General features: G+C 39.0%; 1 protein-coding gene across 1 annotated transcript; it reads left to right on the forward strand.

Moving 5' to 3' along the window:
* Positions 1–97: 97 nt before the first annotated feature.
* xxylt1 (xyloside xylosyltransferase 1) lies at positions 98–26,760 on the forward strand. The gene is made up of 5 exons (XM_083940729.1): positions 98–500; positions 1,666–2,305; positions 8,303–8,450; positions 15,683–15,815; positions 24,766–26,760. Exons 2-5 carry the CDS (start codon positions 1,766–1,768, stop codon positions 25,160–25,162), a joined length of 1,218 nt encoding a protein of 405 aa, XP_083796855.1. The 5' UTR covers positions 98–500; positions 1,666–1,765; the 3' UTR covers positions 25,163–26,760.

Raw genomic sequence — 26,760 nt, forward strand, 5'->3', positions numbered from 1 at the left:
CCAAGTCTCATCTTTCCAACTGAACTTAAAGGCAGCATAGCTCGGAATACGGCTGAACCAAAGTGGGTGTGGCGTAAATTGTGTCAGAGCATTTTGTTGCTAGGCTGCTAAGCTAGTGATCTCTCTAAATAGTTGTATTGCCGTTATGCTTCTTCGGAATCACGAAGCCATGCAAACACCTTACTTTAACAACAACAAATGCATGCAAAGAGTTTAAACAATCAAACCGTGCATGGCTGTGCGCTCGGGTTAAACAAACAGCGTCGGAGGGCAGCACATATGTTAGGCGCAAAGTCGTCGCTTGCTAACTTAGCAGCCTCGCTTCCAGTTGGCATGTCAACAGTTAGCTGTAATGTTTGTTTCTGCAGGTTTTTTGGTTGTATGGTATTCCGTGAAAATTAGCGGTTACATTGCTTTATAAACTCGATGCAGTAACACAGAGCGAGCAGCTCTGTTAAGTTAAGATGGACCTGCAGAGATCATCGACATGAGACAGGCAAGTGGACGCACTTCTGCCCTTTTTTCCTGCAAGATTATGTTTTCTGTGCATGGTAACGATGGGGATTTGGAGCATTATACACGTTAACTGTAGAGATCTTCAACTAAAGGCTCCTCAGAGTTACTGCAGGGGGTCCGCATATGTCTACAAATATACATTTACATGAATGCAATGTTTTATTAGCAAAGATATATTTGTGAAAAAATGAATCAATACATCTGCACAACCTTGATGATAGGCTTACTGGCTTATAGGAAAGGTAGCAACTAAGGTAGCCATGCGCAGATACAACTGGGCGGAAGGATCCAATGTGACTTCCTAATGTATATTTAACATTAACATATGATGTATACATATATGAATATGTTAATAGTGATCATTGTAATATCTTAGTATTGTATGCACCATAAAAAGCTGTATGTATAGGCTTTGGGCTACCCTAGCTGTTAGACCCAATTTAATATGCAACTCAATTTAATACAATATTTGTAGCAGGGGGTCCCTGCTTTGTCCCTCTTTAAGGGAAGGTGTCCTTGGCCTAAAAAACATTGAAAACCCCTGCGTTATTGTTTAAGGTATAACTATAACAGTAACGTACAATGAAAATAGGTACAACTTATTAAAAATTTTCAACCATCAAAGTGCAACACAGAGGGGAAAGTAGAAATTGCAACGCTTAAAACCAATGTAAAGTATTACTAAAATAAAAGAAACAACAAAAGAAAAGGGACGATATGTGTAAGGACATCTCATCAACATAGCCAGGAGAGGGCACCATTAAAATGTACTTGAACAGTATAATAGTTTAACAAAAAAGTGGTGAAAATTCATGTAAGAAAAGATAATTGAAAAGAGAAATGAGATAGATTACATAAGATATGTTTGTTTATACCTGAGGATATTATTCAAAGTGAATTTTGGATTGTAGTCCAGCTGTGGATGTCAAACCAAAACCAAGTACAAGAAATGTTTTCAACGGTAAATCAGTTTTTGTTAAAATTCAGTGACCTAATAAAAACCCGTCATTATTTTACAATGGGTCTTTACTAAATGTGATGGTCACATGCTGGAAGTGCACCAAATTCAAATCTTTATTACTGTTTTTGGTAAGAAGTGGCATATTTGTGTGTCAGGACTTAAACGAGTATCCTTTCGTTTACAGGAAGATGTCGACAACTTGCCACAAATGACTGTGAACCAGAGGTACACAAAATGGTGAACGTATTCCCTTGTCCATTCCCATTCTCATGACACCAACAGAGAGATATGGGCATCCTAAGACTGTTAGCAAAAATCATGGGTAGGATCAGTACTTTCAGGTCCTATCAGTTTTTGCTTCTCCTGGCTGCTGCACTTGCTGTTGTAGCTTTTTACTACTTTGGCTCAGAGAGGCAGAACTTCTCCAGCACCACAAAGAGGATCAGGCATACCCAGGCCAGCCACAACTCCAACAGAAATGACGCGGACCTAACTGTGGACACCGTGCTTTCACACCCGGATGGATCTGAGGGGCAAGGACACGAAGAACCAGATGTAGGCGGAGATAGCGAGGGATTTAGGTCCACAAAAGGGGACAGCAGTATAGCTGGTGACCGACGCTACCACGCACTGATGATGTTCACCAAGGTGGACAAGAGCCGGAGCCTGCAGGACAAGTTCAGAGTGGCCATGTTGTCTATGGTGAAGCACGGGCACTTTGAGGAAGGAGAGGTGTTGGTCCTTCATTTTGTGAGCGACCAGGCCAGCAAAGAACTGGGAGAGAGGATGCTGCAGGAGTTTCTCCTTGATGCAATGTTCAAGTATGAGGTAGGCAGTCTAAAAATGTGTTTGCACTGCACCATGGCTCTGTTATATGTTGATTTTAATATAAGAAGAAGAAATCATCACAATGTTTGACTTAAGGATGGTTTTATTTCTAGTAAAGTTGCCTTTGATGTGCAGTAAAGTCCCTTTAGTTTGTTCTTATGTGGTTAGTTTTTACATTATAAAGAATGAATATACCGAGCTAGGGCAGATAAAAAGGGAGTTAGTATTAAGATCTTTGTATTGAAGCAGTGCCAAATAGAGACGTTTTGTATTTTAACTGCAGAGTGCATCACGCCTTTTCTTTTTTTAACAGAATGCAAATGCATTTAGTTTTATTAGGTCAACATTAATGCGTCAGACTCAGATGCAAAGGTGCATCCACAGGTGACCTTCGGAATAGGAGAGTCCCCATTTTCACAAACTGAATTCAACACGGTTTCCCAACTGATTTTTAACAGGAAGAACTAAGAAATCCAAAAATATCGGACAATATTGGGTGGCCTGACTATGTAAATTATATATTTATAAAGAAAGGTCCTCTCATCCAGTTTTTCAGACCCAAATCCTCATGACGCAAAGAAAATATGGAGTCATCAGCTTTTATTTTATTTGAATTGAGTGTGGCATTTATGTGGGGTATTTTATATTTGACAAATTTAAAAGCATTAGTTAAAACAAATGTGAGTATTTCAGTCAGTGTTTGAAATCACAATCAGAGAAGCCCATGGTTGATAAACTGGGAAATAAAGATCTGAAACAAATCAGTTTGTACAACATGTCATCATCTGACTTTAACTGAAGGCAAAAGTGTTCAACGGATAGAAGCCTGACCTCACAGACAGAGATGAGTCCCAATAGTCATACAAATAAGGATAATGACGTGCAGTCTCTTCTGGAAGGCATTCATAGTGTTGTATTCATCACAATAAGTGTCAGAAGTAGAAGTGGTAGTAGGAGTAGTATAACGAATAAAAAAAAGCAAGAGAAGTTTGTGAGAGAAGTCCTGACTCTTTTCACACCTCCACACACCTGTCGCTGAAGGAGTTGGGTATGCTTTTCAGACAGACACATGAGGCTGTAGGTGCAGTTTAAAGTGGAAACACATGGGGGCAGTATTGGCCTACCAAACAAATCCTTCTCTAATGGGGATATCCCTCCCCTACTTTGTTCTCTCTGCCAAAACAGAGGATAATGTCCTCTCTCTGTCGCCCGTCTCTCTTCTCTTGTATTTGTCACAGAGCACACCATCCTAATTATTATTATTATTTTCTTTTTACAAATTGCTTATCCCTTTCCAAATTCTCCTCACCAGAGTGTCTCTCTCATCATTGACAACATTTGGTGTTGTTACAGCTCCGGATTAGTTCAGGCTGATGATCCCGTGCCTGCTTGGGTTGGTTAGAGGTTTGATCAGCTTGGTATCTGGGCAGTTTGGAGTCTGTGGGTCAGATTGCTTCCTGCTCATTTCACTCTCTGAAGTGCTGTGAGACCCACTATAATATAAAATCTATTAGTTGTGCTGGGGATGACTAGACAAGGTCTCTTTCTCAAAAATATAGCCCAAACCGGCATGCAGAGAATATCTCCCAACCCCTTCCTTTCATGCCAATACTCACTGAGTGTTGCAGGGATGACATGTTTTTGTATGCAGACCCGAAAGTTAGCATCGCTGTAATTTTTACATTTTTTGAAACAATTTTACAATGTGTTGTCTATACATGATACAAAGCAACATAAGGCATGCTTAGAGAGTGTTCTCTAGCACCACACAGTGGACACAGGGAGTAAGACATTATGCAATTGATCATCTCCAGCGCCACATTCTGCGCGGTGTCTGCCAGTGACTGGACCTAGACTGATAAAACTGGGAGGCAGGTATATCACCCAATATGCATATAGCAGATACGTTATTGTGTGTATGTCAGACTATAAGTAACAAGAAATTGCTGCTTCCTTCACGTTTCTCGTCCACCACACAGCACTGACATGTTGATGCGTGTTGTTGTTGCAGTATGTAGCTTAGTCATAATTCTTAAAAAAAAAAAAAAAAAAAATCTTAGTGCTCTATCATGATTTTTTTTTTAAGAATTTGTCAGATTTTAAAAGCTTGATTAGTGGGGCAATAATGTCAGTTCATAATTTTGATAGGGATCCCTTTAAATTAGGTTAATAAAGAAATGTGACCACGATATTATTTGGCGGGTGTTGACCCTGAATGATTTCGCTGGTTCGACTCTGGCCGGGGACTTTGGTCGCATGTCGTTTCCCGGCTTCTCTCCCCTGGATTCCTGTCATCCGTGTTCTGTTCACTCTCAAATAAAGGGCCGGGTCCAGACCTTAGACTTAGAGATGCACCGATCCGATACCTGGATCGGATATCGGCTCTGATATTGACTAATTAGTTGGATCGGATATCGGATGAATGAGGCAGATCCAGTCATTTCTTTTTTATTAATATCATACACAGCATTGCAGTTACACTGATCTAATCACTTCGATTGTATGTTTCCACAACAGTTCGGGTTTTATATTACATTTTAAGATAATGCAGTGCACTTTACATGGAAGTGTTATTTATATCTTTTTGCTGCTAATGTACACTTTGTTATTTGTTAATAATAAATAATATTAAGTACATTTATATCTGTGTTAATTTGTCACCTTTTTTTACCAAGGCTAAATTTTTATGTCAAGCCTGATGCCTTCAGTCACATGGCAAGGTATGCGGTTCATTTATTCAGCCGTAGCATCGGATCGATATCGGGTATCGGCAAATACGCTCAGCACAGGTATCTGTAACTGATTGGATCGGAAAAAAACTGGATCGGTGCATCTCTACTTGGAATCCACCCGCCCAACAGACTTGACTGGACACTGACTGTAACTAGACGACAATCCTGTCTGATATCAGGCAAGCATATTTTACTTATCGCAGGCATTTGCACTGATGCCAGAATATCTGTGCTGAACTACTGGCCAAAAATACCAATGCTGATGTATCAGTCAAGCTCTAGATAGTACACAGTGAATCAGGAAAACAATATTTTATAGCTTTCTTACACAATCTTGTACTTTTGTTAATCAAACTTACATGCTGCATAACTTGTACCAGCAGGCAGTGCTCCCAGGGTTTTTTATCATTGTCATGGTATCATTCCAGACTAATACTTTTAAGCATCATGGTTTCGAGATAATGAATCATGAAATGATGTCCTGCCACTGCTGACACAAGTATAGCCACCGTCTCTTCTGTCTCTATTGAAGCGCACACAAACAGGCACACACTTAAGTCCTACCAAAGTTACAGATATGACAGGGTTCCCCCCAGGGGCCCACAGAGGAACGACATGTTGATGTCTTTGTCCACCCATCTCAAGCCTCATTCCTTTTAATTATTTATCTAAAAGGATCATGAGACAGAAGTTATGTAAGAAGTTTAGCCTCCAATGCTTCTCAAGAGTGGTAATTTAAATGACCTACTTCACATTTGCAGCAAACCGCCTACAGAGTCACACTGGCCTGAGGCTGCGCTCATTACTGCTGACCATCATTCACACAGCATACTGAAGTTGTGCACTTCATTCCTGTGCGCCAGGGCCTTGGGACCATGTGTTAAGGATCTTTTTTCCTAAAGTTATGTAGATATACAGCTTTCTCTGTTAATATTTCTCATTCTGTATTGGAAGTGTATACAGGCCCTCATTCTTTGTTCAGTATACATTATTGTTAGCAAGCCGACCACAAAAGTTAAAAAAGGAAACTTGCTCAATACTGACGTCTCTTCAAAAAGCAGCACAACTTGCCAATGACTACCAACCGTGTCCAGCTTTGTGCTGTGAGCTTATAATAAAATAAAACTCGGCCAAATACACTGAATGCCAAAAGTATCAGAAGTATAGATAACAGAACAGAACATTGTTTATTTTATCACTGGATATATAATGCTGTTGGGCTACTTTAAACTTGTCAGTGTGTCCAATAATCTGTGATCTAGGTTGGGTTGGGTGGGGAGTGCCTGATCTCTTTCACATTAAAATTGTAAGAAATTGTCGGTACATACATTTTTGAACACAACTGCGACCTTTTTCCAAGCGTCAAATCCCTTTTTTGTGTTTAAAAAAAGCTGTTTTTTTACAGGCTGAGACATAGTTTGTGTTCAACTTCTGCTAAAGAGTGGGACTTGAATATGAAATAGTTATTCTTACCTAGACTCAAACTTTACTGCTACTTTAAAACGGCAGAACTTCAATTGTGTGTTAAAGAATCTTGTGTATGTGTGCATGTGTGTGTGTGTGTGTGTGTGTGTGAACGCATGGATGCATGCTCATACGTGGTCGCAGCTATTGCGTATTTGCGCTTGTTTAAGAACTTGCATTATTTATTGTTGCCATTTGGGGAAAGTAGTAAACTTGGTTTAGCTGAGCTTTCTTCCATGAATTGTGAATGGGAAGTTATACAAAATAGTTTATAAAATATACAAGAATCTCCCAGAAATACACGTTACGGAAGGTGGAATGAGGTTCATTTGTCCTCAACTAATTTTCTCTACCCATAGGTATTGTTAATCCTGTTTCACTAAGGTTTATTTTCATTGCAGCAAAAGCCGTGTTGTACACAATTTGTCCTTAATTTTACGTACTTGTCTTGTGGTTTGTCTCTGTAATTGGTTGGGATTGACAGTGGGTTTGTCAGAATGAAAACACTAGCTTTAGCTTTTGAAAGCTTCCTTCTGCATAGAGAAACACGGAAACCAGATAAGCAAAAAGTGCAAATGAGATGCCCCCTGTAGAGTTATGTCTTGTAATGTTTCCAAATGTATACTGTCATATGAAACTACAGACATGGATTTTGTGATGCAGCTTGTATAACCACCATGTTTTCTTTCGGGCAAGTTATGGAAATCTAATCAACGCATACAATGAAAATGTGTCCTTTGCAGTCCCAGTGACTAATAATAATTGATCAGGACTTTAGCAATATCACTTATTCTACCTACAGCAGTGATTTATGTGTCATTATAGCACATTACCAGCGGCAAAACAGGACAGCACGGATTTCGACAAATGACAGAGGGATTACCTTAATCTGCCAGGGATCATTAAATGATGTTTGCCCATTGAGGCACATGGGCCGTATTTATAATACGACAGCCATATTGTCCAGGTTCTATCTGAGACCTCTCTAACATACACGCAAACTGATGTCAGTCAGGCTTAACCAGAAAGGCCAGATTCTCCTCAGGAAATACTGTTTGTCCCAAACCCACACATTTATTTTTTCCATCTGCCGGAAAGCTTTAATAATAATCAGAGATGGAGAGATATCTACTCTACATGATCAGAGCAGAGACTGCTGCCTCACAGCTGCCGGGTGATTTAAAGCTCAGCGGAGCACCAAGAGGCAGGAAACCCGGACACGAGAAGACGATGTTAATGGAATTTGGGTTGGAGATCAGTACGACAGTCTGACTGCCATACGATGCATCATGTGTTGTCAAAACTTTAAAAATGACAAAAGGCTAGTGTGTCCCAGTAAAACATTTGTCACTTACCCTTATATCTAGTTTTCTTTTTCTTAAGACACAGTCTCACACTCTCTTATTGTGGACACTAAATGCTTTATTTGAAAGTTAAGTAGTTATGCTTTTGTGCACTTTCCATGTTCATAGTCCAGTCTGCCCACTTTTAAACAGTAGATTATTCTCATCTGTGCACAGATTGTAATTTTTGGTTTCCTCTGATTTATTTATTGTCAGCGATATATCCCATTTTAAAGAATATTCCAATGGCTCCAACATTGGCGTATATAACAACATAGGGTAATATGTACTCCTACTACAACAACTACTACTACTACTACTACTACTACTACTACTAATAATAATAATAATATGTGTAATAGTCTCCTAAATATCTTTAGTGGTTTCAAAAATTCCCTGGTCCTCCTGTAGTTGGGACTTTGTTGTACTAACAAGACATCCACCGTGTTGTTCTGCAGGTGCTGTTCCATGACGTGGTGGCTCTTTCACAGAAGCTGTTCCCTATTGTGGAGGCCATGCAGAAGTACTTCAGCGCTGGTTCTGGGGCTTACTACAGCGACGCCATCTTTTTCCTGTCCGTTGCGATGCATCACATAATGCCTGAAAGTAAGAAAAGCATGTGTTGTCACATTTCTTTCTGCCAGTTAAACCATAGATTTCCCTTTAGATTTAGAGAGTGTCTGATTAAAGAATTTCTGTAGAGTCCAAACACCGCTAATAGTTTACTTGCTCTATCTTTTATCACTGATGCATTCTCTCTTGTTCTGAGTAGTAAGTCCCCAAAGTCAATGTTTTTAATGGGTGTTTTGTTAGATAACATCTATATTCTCACACTTAAACACAATATAATACTAATAAATAAATAAAATGTCAGTAAATACCCCACTTGTGAGTTCTGAAGCCTGTATGTGTCCCTAAAAAAGGCAGTTGCTAACAAGTGGCTAAATGAAAATACAAACCAGTGTGTACCATGTGACTAGTATTTAGTTTGTTTATAGCATAGTCAACTTTTTCTCTCTGGGGTTTGCATTTACGCTTCAAAATCATAAACGTGGTATTCATCTTTGAATATTATCTTGGTGAACAAAACATGTAGCTATCATAAACGTGTTTGCCACACAGCTTATTTTCTGCAGTTATCCAAAATCCAATGGAAACATCCCTTTGGCTTTTTGTCTAGGGAACCACGGCAATGCCAACTTCCAGGTTGGCTTACAAAAATGCGTCATCCCTGCAGCACTCTATGGCAGACCATATTTTAAATTCACTCTGATGCACAGCTGGAAGAGGCAACATGTCAATGCCACCATGTGTTTGTCAGATACCTGACAGACACATGGTGGCATTCAAAAAGGCCCTGGGAAGTGAAGAAGGAAGGATGTGTTCTGTCGCTGCTGCCCACATTTGTGCCCCCTGTGTTGGTGCTGACCAATGGCAGCGATGTCCCCTGGTGTTGTTCACGTCAGTGGATTTGCAGCATGGGGCATCATTCCACAAATGAACCAAACCACTGGACTTTGAATCAAAAGTCACCAGAGGCACACATATGAAACCTGAGTTCTGCGTCTTGCAGACAGCAGAGCACCATCCTGTTTTTAAACTGTGACTCAGGGTGCACAACGGGTATGATGTGAACATCATGCTTTTATTCTTTGGAATTTTTATTTGAAGTGAAGAGTTTTTCAGCAGTTACATGCTTTAAACTATTTTCATACACATGGCAGTACTGGGGAATTGAGTCATCTGCATGCGCTGGATGCTCAGTTTCTTCATGTATTAGCTTTCCACTAAATAAAGCTGATGTGTGTCCACATTTGAAGGCTTTAACAACCTCTGTGGCCAAATTTAGAATTGCTTTAAGTTTTTTTTATAGCCCATCAAAGTATGCTATTTACATTATTCAGGAAAGCAGGATATCACTTAAGGAGCAGAGGAGAAAAAAAGATGAACAGAAGAACAGAAAACAGCATGATAAATAAAAGGATTGTGCTTGTTCGAGAGAGTGATTTTCACTCGGCTGTCAGCTCTGAAAAGTAATTTGTGGTGAAGCACAAAGTTGTTTAGACTTGATTTTAAACGTATTGCCAGTGTGGCATTGGGGGTTAGGGGAAGGGAAAACCGCATAAAATCAGGTGGAATTGTCAAAACAAAGTTATTAACGAGGATCTTAGATTGTTACAAACACAAATAAAAAGTGAAACTACAAAGGACAAATGTCCCGGGGGTTCTGTTCATATCAAATAATTAGAAAGCAAATAGGATTCTTAAAAATAAGAACCACTACTACTTTACCTAAAAGGAAAACAAAATGACCCTAAAACCTCACTACTTGAGCTGACTTGGTGAAACAGTTGAGGGGGGCAATCAGTGAGCAACTGTACTTGACGCAGACATACTTCGATATTAATTCACAAACGATAATTAACATAGTAATCCTGAACGATAATTAACATCGATAAGTCTGAACACATCAAGAGACACGGTGGCAAATCGTTCACGTGAAATCCCAGCTGCTCCGAATGACAGACTGGCTGATTATTATATAGCTGGTCTGCCAAGTTGCATCTCCTGGTGTGGAGAGCTGGACTGGGTGCCACACAGAGGGGGGCGGATGCGGGAGTAACTGTGTCTCACGTTGTGTCCCTGAAATCCTTATTGATCAACCACATGTGCCACTGGTCTGCTTTGTGTCCAAGTGGTCACGTGTTTCTATTTAAAGAATCCTTTTATCTCTAAAGGGCATAATGTGGTTTTCTTAACAGAGGAAGCGAGGGTACTCTTTTCCGTGAAACTCTTCATTCAGTGAGCCTCTCGGCAGACAGAACATCATTTATGATTAAAGACAGTGAAACAAACTCTTACTTGTGAAGTGGGAGAAGTGATTTCAGGGAGTTTAATTTGGTTGTAAAAATGAAGGAAGAAGTAGAGGAAATTGTCAGCACAGCCTGAATAGGAAAGTGTTTGCTCATATAAATGGGAAATAACATGTTTGAGAGCTCTGTGTTTTTATTAGACCTATGAAGCCTAAACATTTCTCTCATTAAAACAGTTTATTTTGTACTTGACAAGATTTTTTATCTCGCCATTACTGTAGATGTCGCAAAAGAGCTTCTAATAGTAACATGACTATATCTATGCTAATACATTTAAATATATGGTATACTGTATGATGTAACAGTGTTAAAAGCAGTCAGGAGACGAATGGCTTTTGAAAGAAGACTCTGTTTTCACACCATCTGTCCTTTGAGAAATTAAATGGAACAATGGAAACCTGTTGTAATTAATAAGGTTCCTAAGAAACACTGTTTTTGTTCGTGGAAAGGTGTTCCATGTTTTGTTTCCCCTCCAGAGGTCTCAACATGCTGGGTCTTGAGTCTCTCCTATAACCTCGACCTCTATTTTCCCTTCTCAGGTACAAGTGGCACTGCTGATGTGTGAATTGATTTGCTAAAGTGAGAAAAACAGTTTCTGAAAGTGAGGTAGTTGCTAGACTATTGGTATTCACACAGGCCTGAAATTACGCACCAGGCGGATGTCAATAATGCTGATTTATTACAATGGTTTTTAGGTTCAATGTACTAAAAACTGAAGTCTAGCTTTAGTAGACATCCCTGCTATATTCAGACCTCCCACCCTGTTTCTCCAGAGCGGATAAAGGAGCTACTAACTCTCCCCCATGGATTTGGTGGAGTGGATCACGCTGGAGCTAAATTTACATGTCCTCACTTCCTCTCACGGGAGAGATGATGTCCCTTGCTGATTGACTAACACATGTTGCACATGTGCACCAGTTTCAAATAGGCACACCTTGAATCCGCAATGAGACCTAATAACAATAATATCAGACGGAAATCCTACTTTGATTCAAAGTTTCAAAAACAAGACAAAAAGCTTTGATTAATATGAATTCTGTTTTGTAGGTAATTAACTCTCTGCAAATATTAAAAAGGCATGGTTTAACTTTTCTTCAATAGTAACCGAGCTTAGTCAGAGCATTTTTCTAATTTCAGCTAAAGCAACACAATCATACTGAAAAGAGTAACGTTCTGAATTTTGTTTGGAGCTCACCCCAAAATAGTATTACCTCATCTTGGTATTATTCATGTTTATCATTTTGAAAAATAATAATACTAACAAATTCTGTATCTGTTGATTTTTATATAAAGATAAACTTGTGATATGAGCCTTATTTGTGATTTTGTTTTCCTTTTGACTCATAGAGCACTTTTTGTGGCAAGAGGAACCTGTTTACTGCAATCACCAGTAGACCATTTGTTTTCCATACATGGGAATATAATGAGGGTGAAAATGTATTCCAAGTGATCCCCTCCTTTTAAAAAAGGCAGGGTGTTTTCCAGAAAATGTTGATGAAAGCAGACAACAATGACCCTTACAAATAGGCCGTAAGTGCTCACATCAAGACTGATATTAGGGCTTAATGAGGTTGACCCACTTTCTTCCTGAAAAAAATGTAACGTTAGATAACAGTATCTCTGTTGTTGTGGTGCTGTGACGGGCTTGAGGTTCACTATGACCAAAAAGCCTCAGGCGAGCGTAGCCACAATAACAACATTATTCCTGCAATGTATTTACGCACCTGGCCAAAATAGATTTTAACCCCCTTTATTTCTATTCATCCATTGGATTTGTCTTTTTTCTTCATCATAGAATTCAGCTGAGGTCCGCCATCGTTAATAGTTTTCTTAACGCTGCTGGGAGGAGACAAAGAATAAACCTAGGTGAGGTTTAAACAACTAACACCCTTGGAAGAAATATCCGCTGTTTATCAGTAAAAGTCACCATAAACGGTGTTTAATAAAAACTACAACTTCTCACATTTCTATAACTAATAATAAAACTGACTAACAGAAAAATGCTCAGTACACAGTGTTGTGTCGGCGCTGAAGAAAAGTCTGGCTGTACGTGTGAACATCGTGGGATAGGGGGAAAAAACATTCTGGTTCAGATTCTCTTTTAAATCAATCACAACCGTCTCGCAGTGAGCAGAGATAGCGGAACGGGAGTAGAACACTGGCTAAATTAGGCAGCCAATGGCAGGAATTATCGCAACAGTCTACATCCGGTGAATCAGGCTACCTCTGAAATAATGTTGCGTAAATGTGTGAGAAATGGAAATACACTTACACATGTCATTATTGTTTGAGTTATGTGTACGTACATTGACGTTGCTATACGTGTGTTATCTTTGTTAAGCTCAACAGTTCTTTTTTAAGCTGTAAAACTTTAGGAAAATTAAGTAATAAAACCTGTTGCTTCTTCTTCTCCTTTAATTCCCGCTGAAAGGAAATGAAGGAAGAAAAAGAGATGCAAGCGTGATAAGAAGATGCAAGTTAGAAAAATGCACCTTCTGTCTCATATCCGAGAGTGAATATATTTCAGCAGCTATAAACAAGGAAAGCTGTCAAGCCTAAAATACTAATACACTATGTGACGGCTACTTTTCAAGATTAATGTATTGATTATTTTTTCCCTTTGTGTGTCTGCTTATCATTAAATAGGTTTGTAATGGTCATTTGCGGTTTAAAAAAATGAATATTAGTGGAACTTACAGCATTTTAACCAATACACATAAAGGCCTAGTCTACAAAACAAACAAATGTATTTAAAACTCGTTGCTTTCTCCATATTTTAGACCTCTGGTGTCAACAAGTCATATATCCCTCAATATCTGCTATGAAGGCACATAATATATAACAAACGTGTTTTATCATGTCAAAACAAAACATGTTTGAGAGTCTGAGGGATGTTCAACATGTGTTTAATCTCAGATTCGCAGCTTTAGTTGCGGTGTAAAAATAATGACCACAGCGCAGACATGGTTGCTTCATTCACTAGTTACTGTTCTAAAAATAAAATTATCAGTAGACGAACTTTTATACACAACATATTTGGGCATCTATGGAAGACATGCATTCATACAAGGATGGCTTTAAGGCAGCGTGAAAACACTCAATTTAGGACGTGAGAAAGTGCAGCAAGTGGCACCAAAGCAGTGTAATACATTTAAAATCCCGCTTTTTTTGTTGAAATCATAAAATGCCATGATCAAACGCTGCCGTACTTTCACCTCCGCAGGACTTTGTGTTTAGTCACTGATCTAACATCAAACCCTCCACATCACAGTGTTGGAACAACTTCAGGCCCTCTTCCTGTTAGACTCCCACAATCTAAGCCCCGTCAGTATAAACAAACGGCGTTGACCACTCTGAGATTACTCGTCCAAGCCCCTCTCTGTTGCCACAGTATATGAAGGCATTGTGATGGCAGCTTCCTTGTTTGGAGAGCACAGAAAACAGTTCGCTGCTGCACTGGCAAGTCTTTTTCCATCACTTGTTTCAGCAGAATCCACTACTCAAATATCTTTGCAGCATAAACTTGTAGTCCAGCTTTGATCTCCCCATAGTTACATGTGTACCCTTTATTGTTGTTATTGGCTTTTATTCAGGCCAATGATTTTATTTCTTTCTATAAATTAGGTTGTTTTCCTGTGATGTTTGGCCCCTTTAAATACAATCAAACTGTTTTGCACTTTTAGAATAGAATAGAAATACTTTATTGATCACAAGCTTGGAAATTTTAGAATTTTCTAATTCACTTTTTATAGCCTCTACATGCAAAATCTTGAATCTCAGGATCCACCATTTTTTTAAGCCCGTTTAAAAACTACAGAATCAAGACATCATTTTGTGTTGTTTTCTAATTGCTTTAAAGCAACAATAATGTACATGACAAAATGTTTTGTTGTAAACAGTACAGCATAAAATTAGTGGAGCAAACATACAGCTCACATGTTGCCATGAAGGTGAAATACAATTTGCCCTGCTTCCTTGTTTACACATAAACTGAACTGGTAGGTAATTACATTTTTTTTTAGCCTCTTTATTTTCCTTCTCATAAATATCTGTTGTTTACGTACTGTTTATACTTTTTGCTGCCGGAATTATAATGATCTAACAAATTATGCACATACTGGCTGCTCGATCTCAACAAGGCTTTGAAGAACTGAAACAGATCTGAAATGATGTTGGCTGAGCTCTGATGGCCCACGATGCAGATCATTATTTTTAAGTACTCATCTTTTAAGTGCTTCAGGACCAGTTCCAATTCTGCAATTGTTGTTGTTTACTGCCCTGAAACAAGTGGCTGTCATCTTTGACAGTTTGTCTTGAGCTGACAAATCTTTTCATTAGTTCAATAGTCACGCTGCCCCAGGCACACCGTTCCTAAGTATTTCCCATCCTTTCATCACCATGCCTACGAGCAAAACATAGGAAGCTGAAACAATGAATAGATGAGGGCCTGAATATCCTGGATACTGCTGTTACCATTTCATCAATCCATAACTGTGTTAAACTGTTTACTGTATGTACACTCACAACTGCACAACTTTCTATACATTTTTTCCCGTAGTTTATAGTGAATTTCACACAATTTCCCTTTTTTAGGTCAATGGTAACATAAAAAAAAGTCAAAAGTCAAAAACCCCACTACTTAAGATAATGGTGTTTAGATTGCCAAGAGTTTTGTCAGTCTGCTCTATTTCCTCTAACTTTATTCCTGGAAAGTGATTAGGCAGGCAGCCGATGCCTGGATGATGTGCTAGTGATCAGAGAAATTCTACGTGACTAAGAAGTGCATGTCGTGGGATGATTTTAAAAAACGAATTTTCATCATTTGTCAAACTTGAGCGAACAGGTCGCTTGTTCTTTGTCAAACAGCAACCATTCTTATAGTAGTTTGCATGTTTATAATTGACTTTCACATTTTCTTTTACAGTTTGATGCTGTCTCACCAACGTGTTGCACTCTTTATTTCAGGTCTGACACGCATAGTGCAGCTTGACCTGGACCTGAAATACAGGACCAACATCAGGGACCTTTTCCAAGAATTTGACCAGTTTCCTCCAGGAGCGGTAATAGGCATCACCAGAGAGATGCAGCCAGTTTACAGGTAGGCAGTGTTGCTATTGACTGGGTTTGTACAGGTGCTTGAAATTCTTTAAAGTGCTCGAAGTTTAGTGTTTAGTGTTTTCAAAGTTTGAAGAGTGCTTGAATTTTGGATAAAGTGCTTGAAAATGCTTGAAATTATATCTGGATTTGCCCCAAGAATTTCTAAGACGTTTGAGTAATTAATTGGTCAGATTCTTAGTCATGTTTTCTTAGCCCTTTGACAGATATTTTCTTTTTTTAAATTCACATGATAGTTAAGCACATAGCAGCCAGACTGAAACGTGTATATTCACTATGAACTGGTCCATGCCAAATCTTGCTGAAAAGGTAAAAACAAATTATCAAACAGTTGATCAAAGTTTAGATATCAATGCTGATATACTATATTCTGCAGTATATTTATGTACAGAATTGGTGGGAGCAGCCACCTTAGCAATATACTTTTTTATGTCTTTCACACTATTTGGTTAAAAGCCACCATACAAACTTACTGTAGTTGACGCCCAGATGGATTTTAGCTGAACATTCAAAGTTATTTTCTCACAGTTTCTAAGTGAGAAAGAACATCAGAAGTCTCTCACACAGACTCTGTTTCACAAGAACCTCAGTAGTGTTACCAGCCTGTCATTTACCAACTACAGCTAAGTTGTAATACAACATTTACCAGAGACAGTTGGTGGCATTTGTAATAATCCATGTTGTTTTCAATCAATGATTTTCATGATACATGAAATGTGCAACCTGATACATTTTAAACGTGTTTTTAATAATGGTCATTTCTAAAATCAAAACTGGGGTAAGAATAGGGATGTAAATTATATGATCATGTAAATCTGTATAGTATCGTGCTTCAGCTCTGTCACACCTGAATCATCTTAACGTGCTTCAGCTTTTGCATCATTTCCAGGCCGAATTTACCGAATATGTGAGAGTCAATGTAACTGAGTGGAAGCCCTTTGAACATTGCCAGAGTATGTGAAGTGTTGCTAATATGCTGCTTGCACGATGCATACAGTGTTTCCCCTAGGATTTTTTCCCCCAGCATTGGTGATGAAGTGCTTGCGTTTTATTTTGTGCCGCTTGAGGATATTTAGCATGCCCGCTGACACGAGAGGGGCTTTAAACACATATTTGCACACAGTTGCAGATGTTGAATTGTGTTTGGTAACATACTTCAAGACTTCTTGCCTCTCTTTTTTCTCTCTCCTGTCCTCCTCTCACCTTTCTTTCCATACTTTCTTTTCTCAACTGTGCTAGTCTCCATAGCCAGACCTATCACCTGCGCCCTATTTTTGTGGGATAGGGGAAAACAAAGCTCTGGCTTGTTTGTATTTCTTTAAATCAATGCACCAGGATGCAGTGATGGTGACCTTGCAAAATAAATAGCAGAAGACGGGGAAAATTCCATCTGAAGTATGCGGCCAATGGCTGGCTTTTACCAACAGTCTACACCTGTACTACCTCTCACCCTGTTTAATAAGAAACACATGAAGTAAAGAACTTGCTTAGGTATTCAATGATGAAATCAAATAACTTCTGCATCTTAATATTATCCAACTAACCTCAGCTTCATCATGACTATCATTATCCTTTCTTTTCCTTCTACTCCCTCCAACCAGTTTGCCAAACTCATCTAAAAATCCAACAATATATAATATGACTAACAAGCTATGGGTATAGATATTTACAGTGATCACATTTTGGAAAAGTGTGTGCTAGTAGGTTCGTCAACACAAGCCAAAAATGACATTCAAATATTCTTTCTAAAACAAAAAGTTTGTTTCAAGTTAAAATATATTTTTTGTTTTCTGTTTATATGTCTAATGAACGTGTTGGAAAGGAAATTGGTGATGAGATTATTTGGCGCTAATGTTAGTTAATTGCAGGAGTATCAAACACTATTAGCTGTTGCTACATTACAAAATAGGTCAGTTTAACTTATCAAGAAAACATAGCCAAGTAAAAACCCACACCACCACAGGCCTAACGTTGCATTCATTGATAAACTGTGAATTTGAGCAGCAGAACCTTTCGTTTACGCCAACTGCACTTTCGAACGAACAGTAACTAATAACACAGACTGCTAAACAGTGGCAATGTCTGGGGGTGTTTGATTTATAATCCTCGATCATCCTTGACTCTGGCTGCTTGTGTAGCTGTGGCGCTAATCATTTAGCTACGGCGCTGCATCACTGTTAAATCCATACAGGGGAAACACTGGCAATCGTATGGATTTTAAATAAGATTGAAACTCTGTTGTTATCTGAAAAATACACTGAGGTGTTGTCTCCCTGTTAATTATAAGATAATTGTTCCTATCATACAAAATCAACCAGCCACAAGCCGCTGTGAATTATCCTTTTACCTGGCACCCAGTGCTGCAAGATTACCGATGACGGCAGCCAAAAAGTCAGAGTTTCAAGATAGTCCAACACTGACAGTATGATTTGATGTTTCCATGAATAAGCTATTTTAAGTCATTTTGTGTCAGATAGATAATTGGGCTCTTGGCAGTGTATGCAGAAAGACACCTTTTGTCCTGTCAGAAAATGTTTTGTTGTCATCCTGTGATTCAGAAGTGTCTCTGTGTTAGACCTGTCTGGAGTAAATAAACAATCTGCGCATCCACAGAAGTGATAGGATCCATATAACTTTCTCTGACCAGCTGTTTTATTTGCCCTACATGTATGGGGACTTGACATCTATCAAGTAAACACATTAAACCCATTTTGACCCTATTATCTGTCCCATTCTACACCTCCTCTTATCCTGTTTTTCTTTCTCGTATTGACTTTTATTCAGGTGCAGGATTAGGATAATGAAGATGCACAGGAATAACTCAATAATAACACAGTTGTTATTCATCCAAATCCAAATTTCATACTTTACTTCTTCATCCAGTCACAGCATCAAAACAGGACGTGTGACTACACAAAGCAGGTGGGAGGTTTCATGTAGCAGCTGCTTACTGGAATGAACATACAGCCATGTGTTTTCCTCCGGGGTTTTAAAGAATGAAACAACAAATCACGACATTTTATTTAAAAATCTTATTAAGATGAATCTATTATTAATTACTTGTAACATCCTTCTCTTACAGTATCTTTTGTAAATGTGTAGGTTTTCCCTCATATAAACTTTAACAGCCACCATATTAATGAAATGTTTGAAGGCATTTTGTCTTCATTGCAGCAAAGTGTTTATCTGCCTGTATTAATTAATATTAAAAAAATACATAGTGTTTTCTTTGCTGATTTGTTGGACAACATGGTCGTGTTGTCATGGTGTAAAAAGTTAGTGAGAAATTATTATGTCATCAGTGGAAAGTAGTATCTGTGTGTGCATGTGAGACAGTAGAGCTCAGTCTGCAACTCTACATACTGTAGATGTTGGTGATGTCAGGTTTCTGTGAGAGAAGTTATAGACGTGGAGTTGTAGTTTTCCTGCCAGACCACAGTTGGCACCAGCATCTCCAAACAGATCTGTATCTCTGCACTGACTCAATGGGCGTCTGACCCTGGGAATCCCCTGTTGATGTTGTTCCTATGGGCCCAGACCCTCTTGTGTAAAAACACATGGCGACACAGCAGGAGATCGTGACTCTTAGCATGCACGGCCTCACCAGTTGAAATTTAAGGGATGTTAAGACCACTTGTTTCACCAGCATATTTGAGTTCAAGTTCAGAGTTTTGTAGCACAGTACACGACCAGCGAGTCATTTTTCATCTCTCTTTTTTTTAAGAGGAAAATTTAAAGTGTTGACAGCTTGGGGGTTGAAGTCACAGAGAGAGGGAGAGGGAAAGAGAGAGAGCTGTCTCCGGTCTTTAAATTAATTATTTTATTTATATTATTATATAAATTTAAAATTCGGTATAGGCAGTGCATTGTGAATCTCCCTGTGTTGAGTGGAGAGGGCTCTCATCTCCCACTGTGTCGGTGCTAATGGGGAGAGCATTATGCAGAGAGAATGTGTCCTCCCACCAGCCGCATTAAGAGCACATCCTGCCACTGAAGTTCATTATTAGAAAAAAATGGCTTTCCCTGCAGCTGCATTTGTAATATTTTATAAACCCAAGAGACAAGACCCCCTCACATAAGTGTCACAGTCAAAGCCACAAACACATAATGAGAGACATTAGCCAGAAGCAAGTCACTTTGTTTATGCTTTGTCTATTGAGCCTCATTGCATGATAGCCTACATCCCACGTATTTCCACATTCGCTCTGTGTGTAATATTGACTGAAATATTTAATTATGCGGTGGCTATGTATCTTTACAGTCAGATGGCTGTGAGCTATGTAGCTCTCTCGGTGTGGCATACTTGTCTTTGTTCTGTAGTAGATATAATGTTCTTAAAAAGATTGTACTATTGTAATCCTTAATGGACATGAAGCATTAAAGGCTAGAACAAACCTTGTGTTATAATGTATTCATGTAATGATTCATGCTTTTTATGATTCTGTAAACTTAGAATTTAGATCTGCAGCAGCACTGTAGGCTTTCCCTTTTGAATGCTACTCTCTTGTATCAGTTCTGGAATTTTTTATTAGACCTTCTACATGTTGCCAAACTACATCGTGATGAAAAGGACCAAACGTTTCAATTGTGTCTTCCAGAACCAGATTCCTCTCTGTCAGCGAAAGTGATTGCAGGCTGTTTTTTGTCCTGAACAACATGAAGGACACATTTGGATGGGATAGCAGCACAGAATGTCCTCGTCACCCGCTTAGGCTTTTCATTCTTTCGTCAGTGAGAGAGAGACTTCACTTGAAAGGTTGACAGTGAAAATTGGAAACAGGAGACAATGGAGCTGTGAACTGGCATAGCAGGACGAGAGGCAATTGTATGAACACTGATATTGGCTAAGAGGTTATATGTCCAGTTGACTGAGTCTGGTTTAAATGTAATGGTACAAAGGAACAGACAAAAACTGAGGTCGTTGTGACAAAGAATATAATTGCATTTTGTACTCAAATATCACTACTTCTCAAAGATTGGAGCAAGGCAAACTACAGAAAAACATGACTGATGTGCTGTTTAATGGATTATTATTATTTGAATTATTGAAGGTATTGCATGTGCTTTATATGAGCATGCGACTTATTCTGTAATGTTGACCGAACTCTTTCCAGTTTATTTTTGGTGCCCTGAAACGAGGATGGAAATAACCCAGTGTTATTTGATATGAGAGAGTGATGCAGTTAGACTATTAATTGTGAACAGCATTTGTGCATCAAGCGTCCAGTTCTTATATAAATGGTCCCTGATGAAGAAAATATTTTCATACATTCTTTTATTTTGCTGATGAATTTTATATCAGTAAACCGTATAATTTACAGAAAAGGCAAGTTTATTTAATTCCCTGCCAGGTGAAAATGGAAGAAAATTGAAGTTCATGTTGTAATTAAGAAAAGCTGCTTTTAAGTTTGACAATTAACAATCATGTGAGATTTGCATTATATCTCACTCAAGGGCTGTGGAGAAATTGTCTAGTCCTATATTCCCCTATTTGAGATATGTCAGTGCTTGTACATATGTTGATCGATAGGAAACAAAATGTCACAGATATTTTTTTTAGATCATTTAGAAACAGTGTTGCCTTTACATAGCTTACTTTAGTTGAGTTAAACAGGTAAATGGCCTCTGTCCAGCAGTATCAAAATCACCCCTAAAACTCAATCACACATCATTACACATCATCTAATTTGTTTAACTTGTACAAAAACCAAAATGTAAAAACAGCAGCCATTTTACATGGGTCCATGTGTCTGAATATTTCTTGTCTGAGAGCAGTAAATTCCTGTAGTTTTACTGGTTGCCTGGTAACTGGTCGACACGTAACGATTATTCTGCCTGCGTCCAGACTTTTTAATTTTTTACTTTTGACTTTTGATTCTTCTGGCTATGTGAAACAAAACAGCAGTTTCTCGACTGAAGAAACTGTATTGTACTGTAGCCTACTCCGTCGTGACCTTTGGTTGCAACGGTTATGTCTGTAAAACAATGCATAAATAGTTTTGAGTGTCACAACCTCCTGGAAATGAACTGTTCCACTATCAGAATCTGATCTACTCGGTCCGATAACATTTGTAAAGTCCAGAAGAGCCGCACGATTCAATTATTTTATCCCCATTGGAGTTAGCATAGGGCTAAATAGGGCTAAGCATGGTGTCTCTGATAATTTAATGAGACACAAATAAGACAGAAGTGAGACTAAACGGTGTAATCATACAGCTTTAACTGCTCCCTGGGTGCTCCTAATGGTATCGTCTAGATTCCAGAGTTTGTTCGGACAGTGGGCGGTGCTTGATTTAGGGTCTTGTTGGGTACATTCTTATTTTACAGCTAAATGTTAGGCTAAAATGTTTCTTTTTAGAGAATAGTTAATACAGTAACAGAATCTTGATTCATATTTGATCAGCGCTGCCTAGTTTCACACTTTGATTGAAGTTCATGGGCAGTTATTGACACTGCGTTACACACTCGGATTGGTCGCTCTAACATCTCTCCTTAATTGCATGTATAGGTCCTGTCTGTGCATGTGTGTGTATTTTGGGCCTGTGTGTGTAACATGATTAATAATAAGAGTGAAAAAATTCAATTTCCCCGTTGCAGGATAAATAAAGTAATTCTTCTTCTTCTCTTCTTCTTGGGTCGGCCACGGTGGAATCTTGATGATGCCATTAGCAGCACACACCGAGCAGACGGTGGAGGCAGAGGAACATGACTTTCATAGATTGTCATCAGTCTTGTCAGAATATAGTGACCGTTTTAACAAATATCGTAGAAAGTTACAGACATTATCTTTAATTAAAAAAAAGTCAGTTGTGTCACATCTCCTAATTTCTAACCACCAAATCCTGTTGCATACCTCTGTTTACTCCATTTTTACTGTCCATCACATTTTATGGCCACGAAGATACTTAAAATGGAGTATGTTCCACTTTCTTATGTCAGAACAGCAGAATGAAAAAGTCTGTGAGAATATTCCGTTACGGACTTACTCACCCTGAATGTGGCTCAGGGCACGTACACCCAGTGTATTGTGTATATAGTCTTAAAAATGATAAATGCTCCAGAGAGGCCACAAGTCCCCCAGCTACCAACCAACAGATTGTATAAAAAAATGTGTGGACAGGCTACAGCTGCTGAATATAGGTCAGTAATAATATCAAAGCATGACTCAGAGAATCTGCTGCTCCCACTAGATTTGATCAGGCTGCAGAGAGAGAGAGAGAGGGAGAGAGAGAGGTAATCTCGACAATATGATTCATAATTATTCCACATGCTTTTATCTGCATCATGAGAGGCAGAGCTCAGCTGATTATATTAACATGACTTGAGGGTTGTTTTTTTTGTTGTTACAAAATTAAATGCCCTGCAACTGCTTGGTCCGTCTTGTCTCCCATGTGTTCTAAGCCGATATACATTAATATTTTATCTACAGTGGGTTTCCTCAGGCACACATACATGCAATAATAATAATAAAAAAAAACATTCCCATCCTTGTGTTCGGTAGGAATGAAACCGCCTGTGCACCGGCTGTTAGTCCCTTTTATGGGAAAAAATCATTTTGTACTTTCTTGAAGCAAACACTTTCACCCCAACAAAAAATAAAAATAGTACACCCACAGCACATAAACGAGTGGTCTCCATAGACTTGATGGAAGTATTAAAACCACAGAAAAATAAAAAGTACTAGTGTGAGAAAATAAAAGCTGTAGACAGAACACTGTTTTTTTCCCTGGGTTTCTTATTTGTCCCTAATGGGTTTTGTTTGGTTCTCCTGAGAGATATGGCAAATAACTCATAAATACTTGCACATCAGTGGTTGAATAGGCAAACAAACACTCAGTGATTTAAAGGGAGATATTCTCTTTTTCTGGATGCAGTGAGGCTGTTCCAGGCCCTATATCAACTTCTGACAAGTGTAGCTGCTCTCCTGTTACTCAGTGTTCTTTGAATATCTGGCCCACTTTAGCGTTTTACACAGACGTGTAAGGGTTGTAACTTACCTACATCAAATTCTTCATAGGACCTACAAATACAGCAGGACTATTGCTGGTACACACAAAAATATTGACTTTTTCACAGTTGTAAACAAACATTTGAAATGTTTCCCAGTTTATTTCCTGTGTCAATGACATCAAATGACAGGAAGTTAACAAAGACCCAGGCTGTTGCCTAGCAATGGAATTCCATCGAAAAGGTCTAATACATAATATGAAGCAAATGCTATCTATGACACTAGACTTAAATTCTTGTAAACGTTGGAAATAAGATAATATTAATTAATTCCACAAAAGGTCTTGTGTGCACACAAGTGACATCTGTGTTTACTTAATGCTTGTTGAATAAAGCTCTGTGTGTCATTTGGTTACTTCAGATTTGGTAAGCTGGCAGGACAGGGTGCTGAGTTGGCACATGCCTCTGGCACTCCAACATGCTCTGACACTCCTGGACCAGCTCTCATCCTGTGTTTGGCCATGCTGTTGTTTGTTCAGCAAATATGGACTGAAACAGAGTTGACCCTCATTTCTCTAAACGCAACAGCCTAAACATACATATGAGTGAGACATTTCATTGTTCTTGTTAATGTCCCAGTCCTCCTATATATTTTGAACTACTTAAATTAGTCTCTGTCAAATGTTTGTGTCATGTACCAGCTTTGCTTGGGTTTGGATGTTGTCATTTGACGCAAGAGAAAAATAAGAGTGTCCGGAAAAAGTGGTGCTGGAAGCTTTGTACGGGCTAGTTGGCAAGCTCTTGTGGCTAATGAGTCAGCAGGCATAATGGCTAACGGCACAATATGCAAAGTTTATTCAAAAGATGCTTTTGTACCATAAGACCTTTTTCACCACTGCCAGCAAACCTTTCCTCTTTTTCTGAGCACCTTATTCTTGGACAGAGCACTGTCATTGTCATTTAAACCTCTTTTCACCTCTCCTCAGACACACCTTCTGGCAGTACCGTAAGGAGAACCCTCAGACCAGGGTAGGCGATCCTCCTCCTGACGGCCTCCCAGGCTTCAACAGTGGTGTGATGTTATTGGACCTAGGAGCTATGAGGGATTCGGCTCTCTATAACCAATTGTTGAAACCTAGCAATGTGGCCAAATTAGCAGACCAGTACCGCTTCAGGGGCCACCTGGGGGACCAGGACTTCTTCACCATGATCGGCATGGAGCATCCTGAACTGTTTTATTCGCTTGCCTGTGGGTGGAACCGGCAGCTGTGCACCTGGTGGAGGGACCACGGATACGGAGACGTGTTTCAGATGTATTATCGCTGTGATGGACTTGTCTATATCTACCATGGGAACTGTAACTCCCCCATACCAGATGACTGATATAGGCACTGGACTGATGCTGGAACTGAAACGGATCTACGGTATAGTTTAAGGGAAATAGTTTTCCTACTTTCTGGAAGGGAGTTTCCTCTTTTGACCACAGTATTGCCGGTGGAGTCAAATGCTCTACCCCTTTGCTGGTCAAGGGGCTACTGAAGGACCTGCCCATACAGAGATGATACAAATATGGCGTTCATCTGTGTCATTTAGAAATTTTGGCGGACGAAAAAAACGCCCTGTGTTGAAGTAATGCAAGAAGCTGCAATAGTTGGGGCGTCTTTCTTTAGATACAGAGATGATGATGATCGTATGAAACGTGATGAATATAATATGAAATTCGGTTGATCAACAGATCCATTCATTTGAAGGCTTCAGAGTAGAAACCACTGATAATGTTACGAAGTAATTTATCGGGAGTATGTTCTTGCCTGTATTCAATTGGCCAATGCAGCGCCTTGATCAATGTTGTTGCATTGCCTTGGGGAGAATTTTTTATTGGGGCCTCTGTGTCTATCATTGTAGAGGTCAATGTCAAGTGATTTTTCTTTGCATTTGCTTTTATAACTCAATAAATTTTGGGATGTGTGAGGAGAATCTAAAAGACCACTATCCATTACACATTGAAATAAATATTTCACAAGGAATTCATATTGCACATGGTTAAATACAGCATGTCCAGTGGATGTAGGGTCAGCACCGGATTATTGGCATCCATAAACAAAAAGAGTCTTGTACTTTTTCATTCTCCGCACCTCAAGCTTTTCATCAGTGGGCCAAGTTCACCCCATGTCACCTTATCTACCGTAGCACCACACCAGGTGAAGGCTAATCTGGCGCCATTTACTTCCCATTTAGTGGCTTGTAGAAGTGCCACGTGAGCGCAGGGCATAACACTGCCACAGTTCCTTTCAAACACATCTTTCTGCAGGGAGAAAAATCTCATCAGAGAGTGGAGGAAGGGTCAGGGAGGTAATGGTGGCTTTTTGTTTGTCCCCACATTTTACAGTTTAGCTTAGGCCAAGTTATGAAAGCGCCGCGCAGACACTGACCCACTTTTTTGTTTTCTTGCTGTGCTCACTGAACTGCCTCTCAGATTGAAAGCAATGTCAACAGTCAATATTCATCAGTTAGGAAATTGTCTGAGGTGATGCACACTTAAACACGCACGTACACGGAGTGGGAGGAAAGCAGCTAAAATGGCATGCACCATCAGTGAGTCAAAGACAGGCTGCTAAAGACACTTGAGAATAGACATTATCCAAAATCAATAAGCTGCCCTTGAATTTACCCTGAAGCTGGTCAATATTTTTTCATCTGGCTCTTTCAGAACAACACTTTTTAGTCTCCATACCTAAAACACATTGAACTGTTGAATTGGAGTCAACATGAAAAATAATCATTCTCAGTTCCTGATTGCACTTTACAACCTCAAAACACACTTTATCATCAAGGACGGTGTTGACTAGATAAGATTAATTTTGCTGTAAGATTTAAACACTTTTCCAATGATTTTGTTGATTTCATTTTTCCTACTGTCATTTAAAAAAAAAACTGAAACCACTGGTATAAGAGAGAGAGAAATCAAATCTAAAATGTAT

The sequence above is a fragment of the Echiichthys vipera genome (assembly GCF_963691815.1).
Source record: "Echiichthys vipera genome assembly, chromosome: 3".
Classification (NCBI taxonomy): Eukaryota; Metazoa; Chordata; class Actinopteri; order Perciformes; family Trachinidae; genus Echiichthys; species Echiichthys vipera.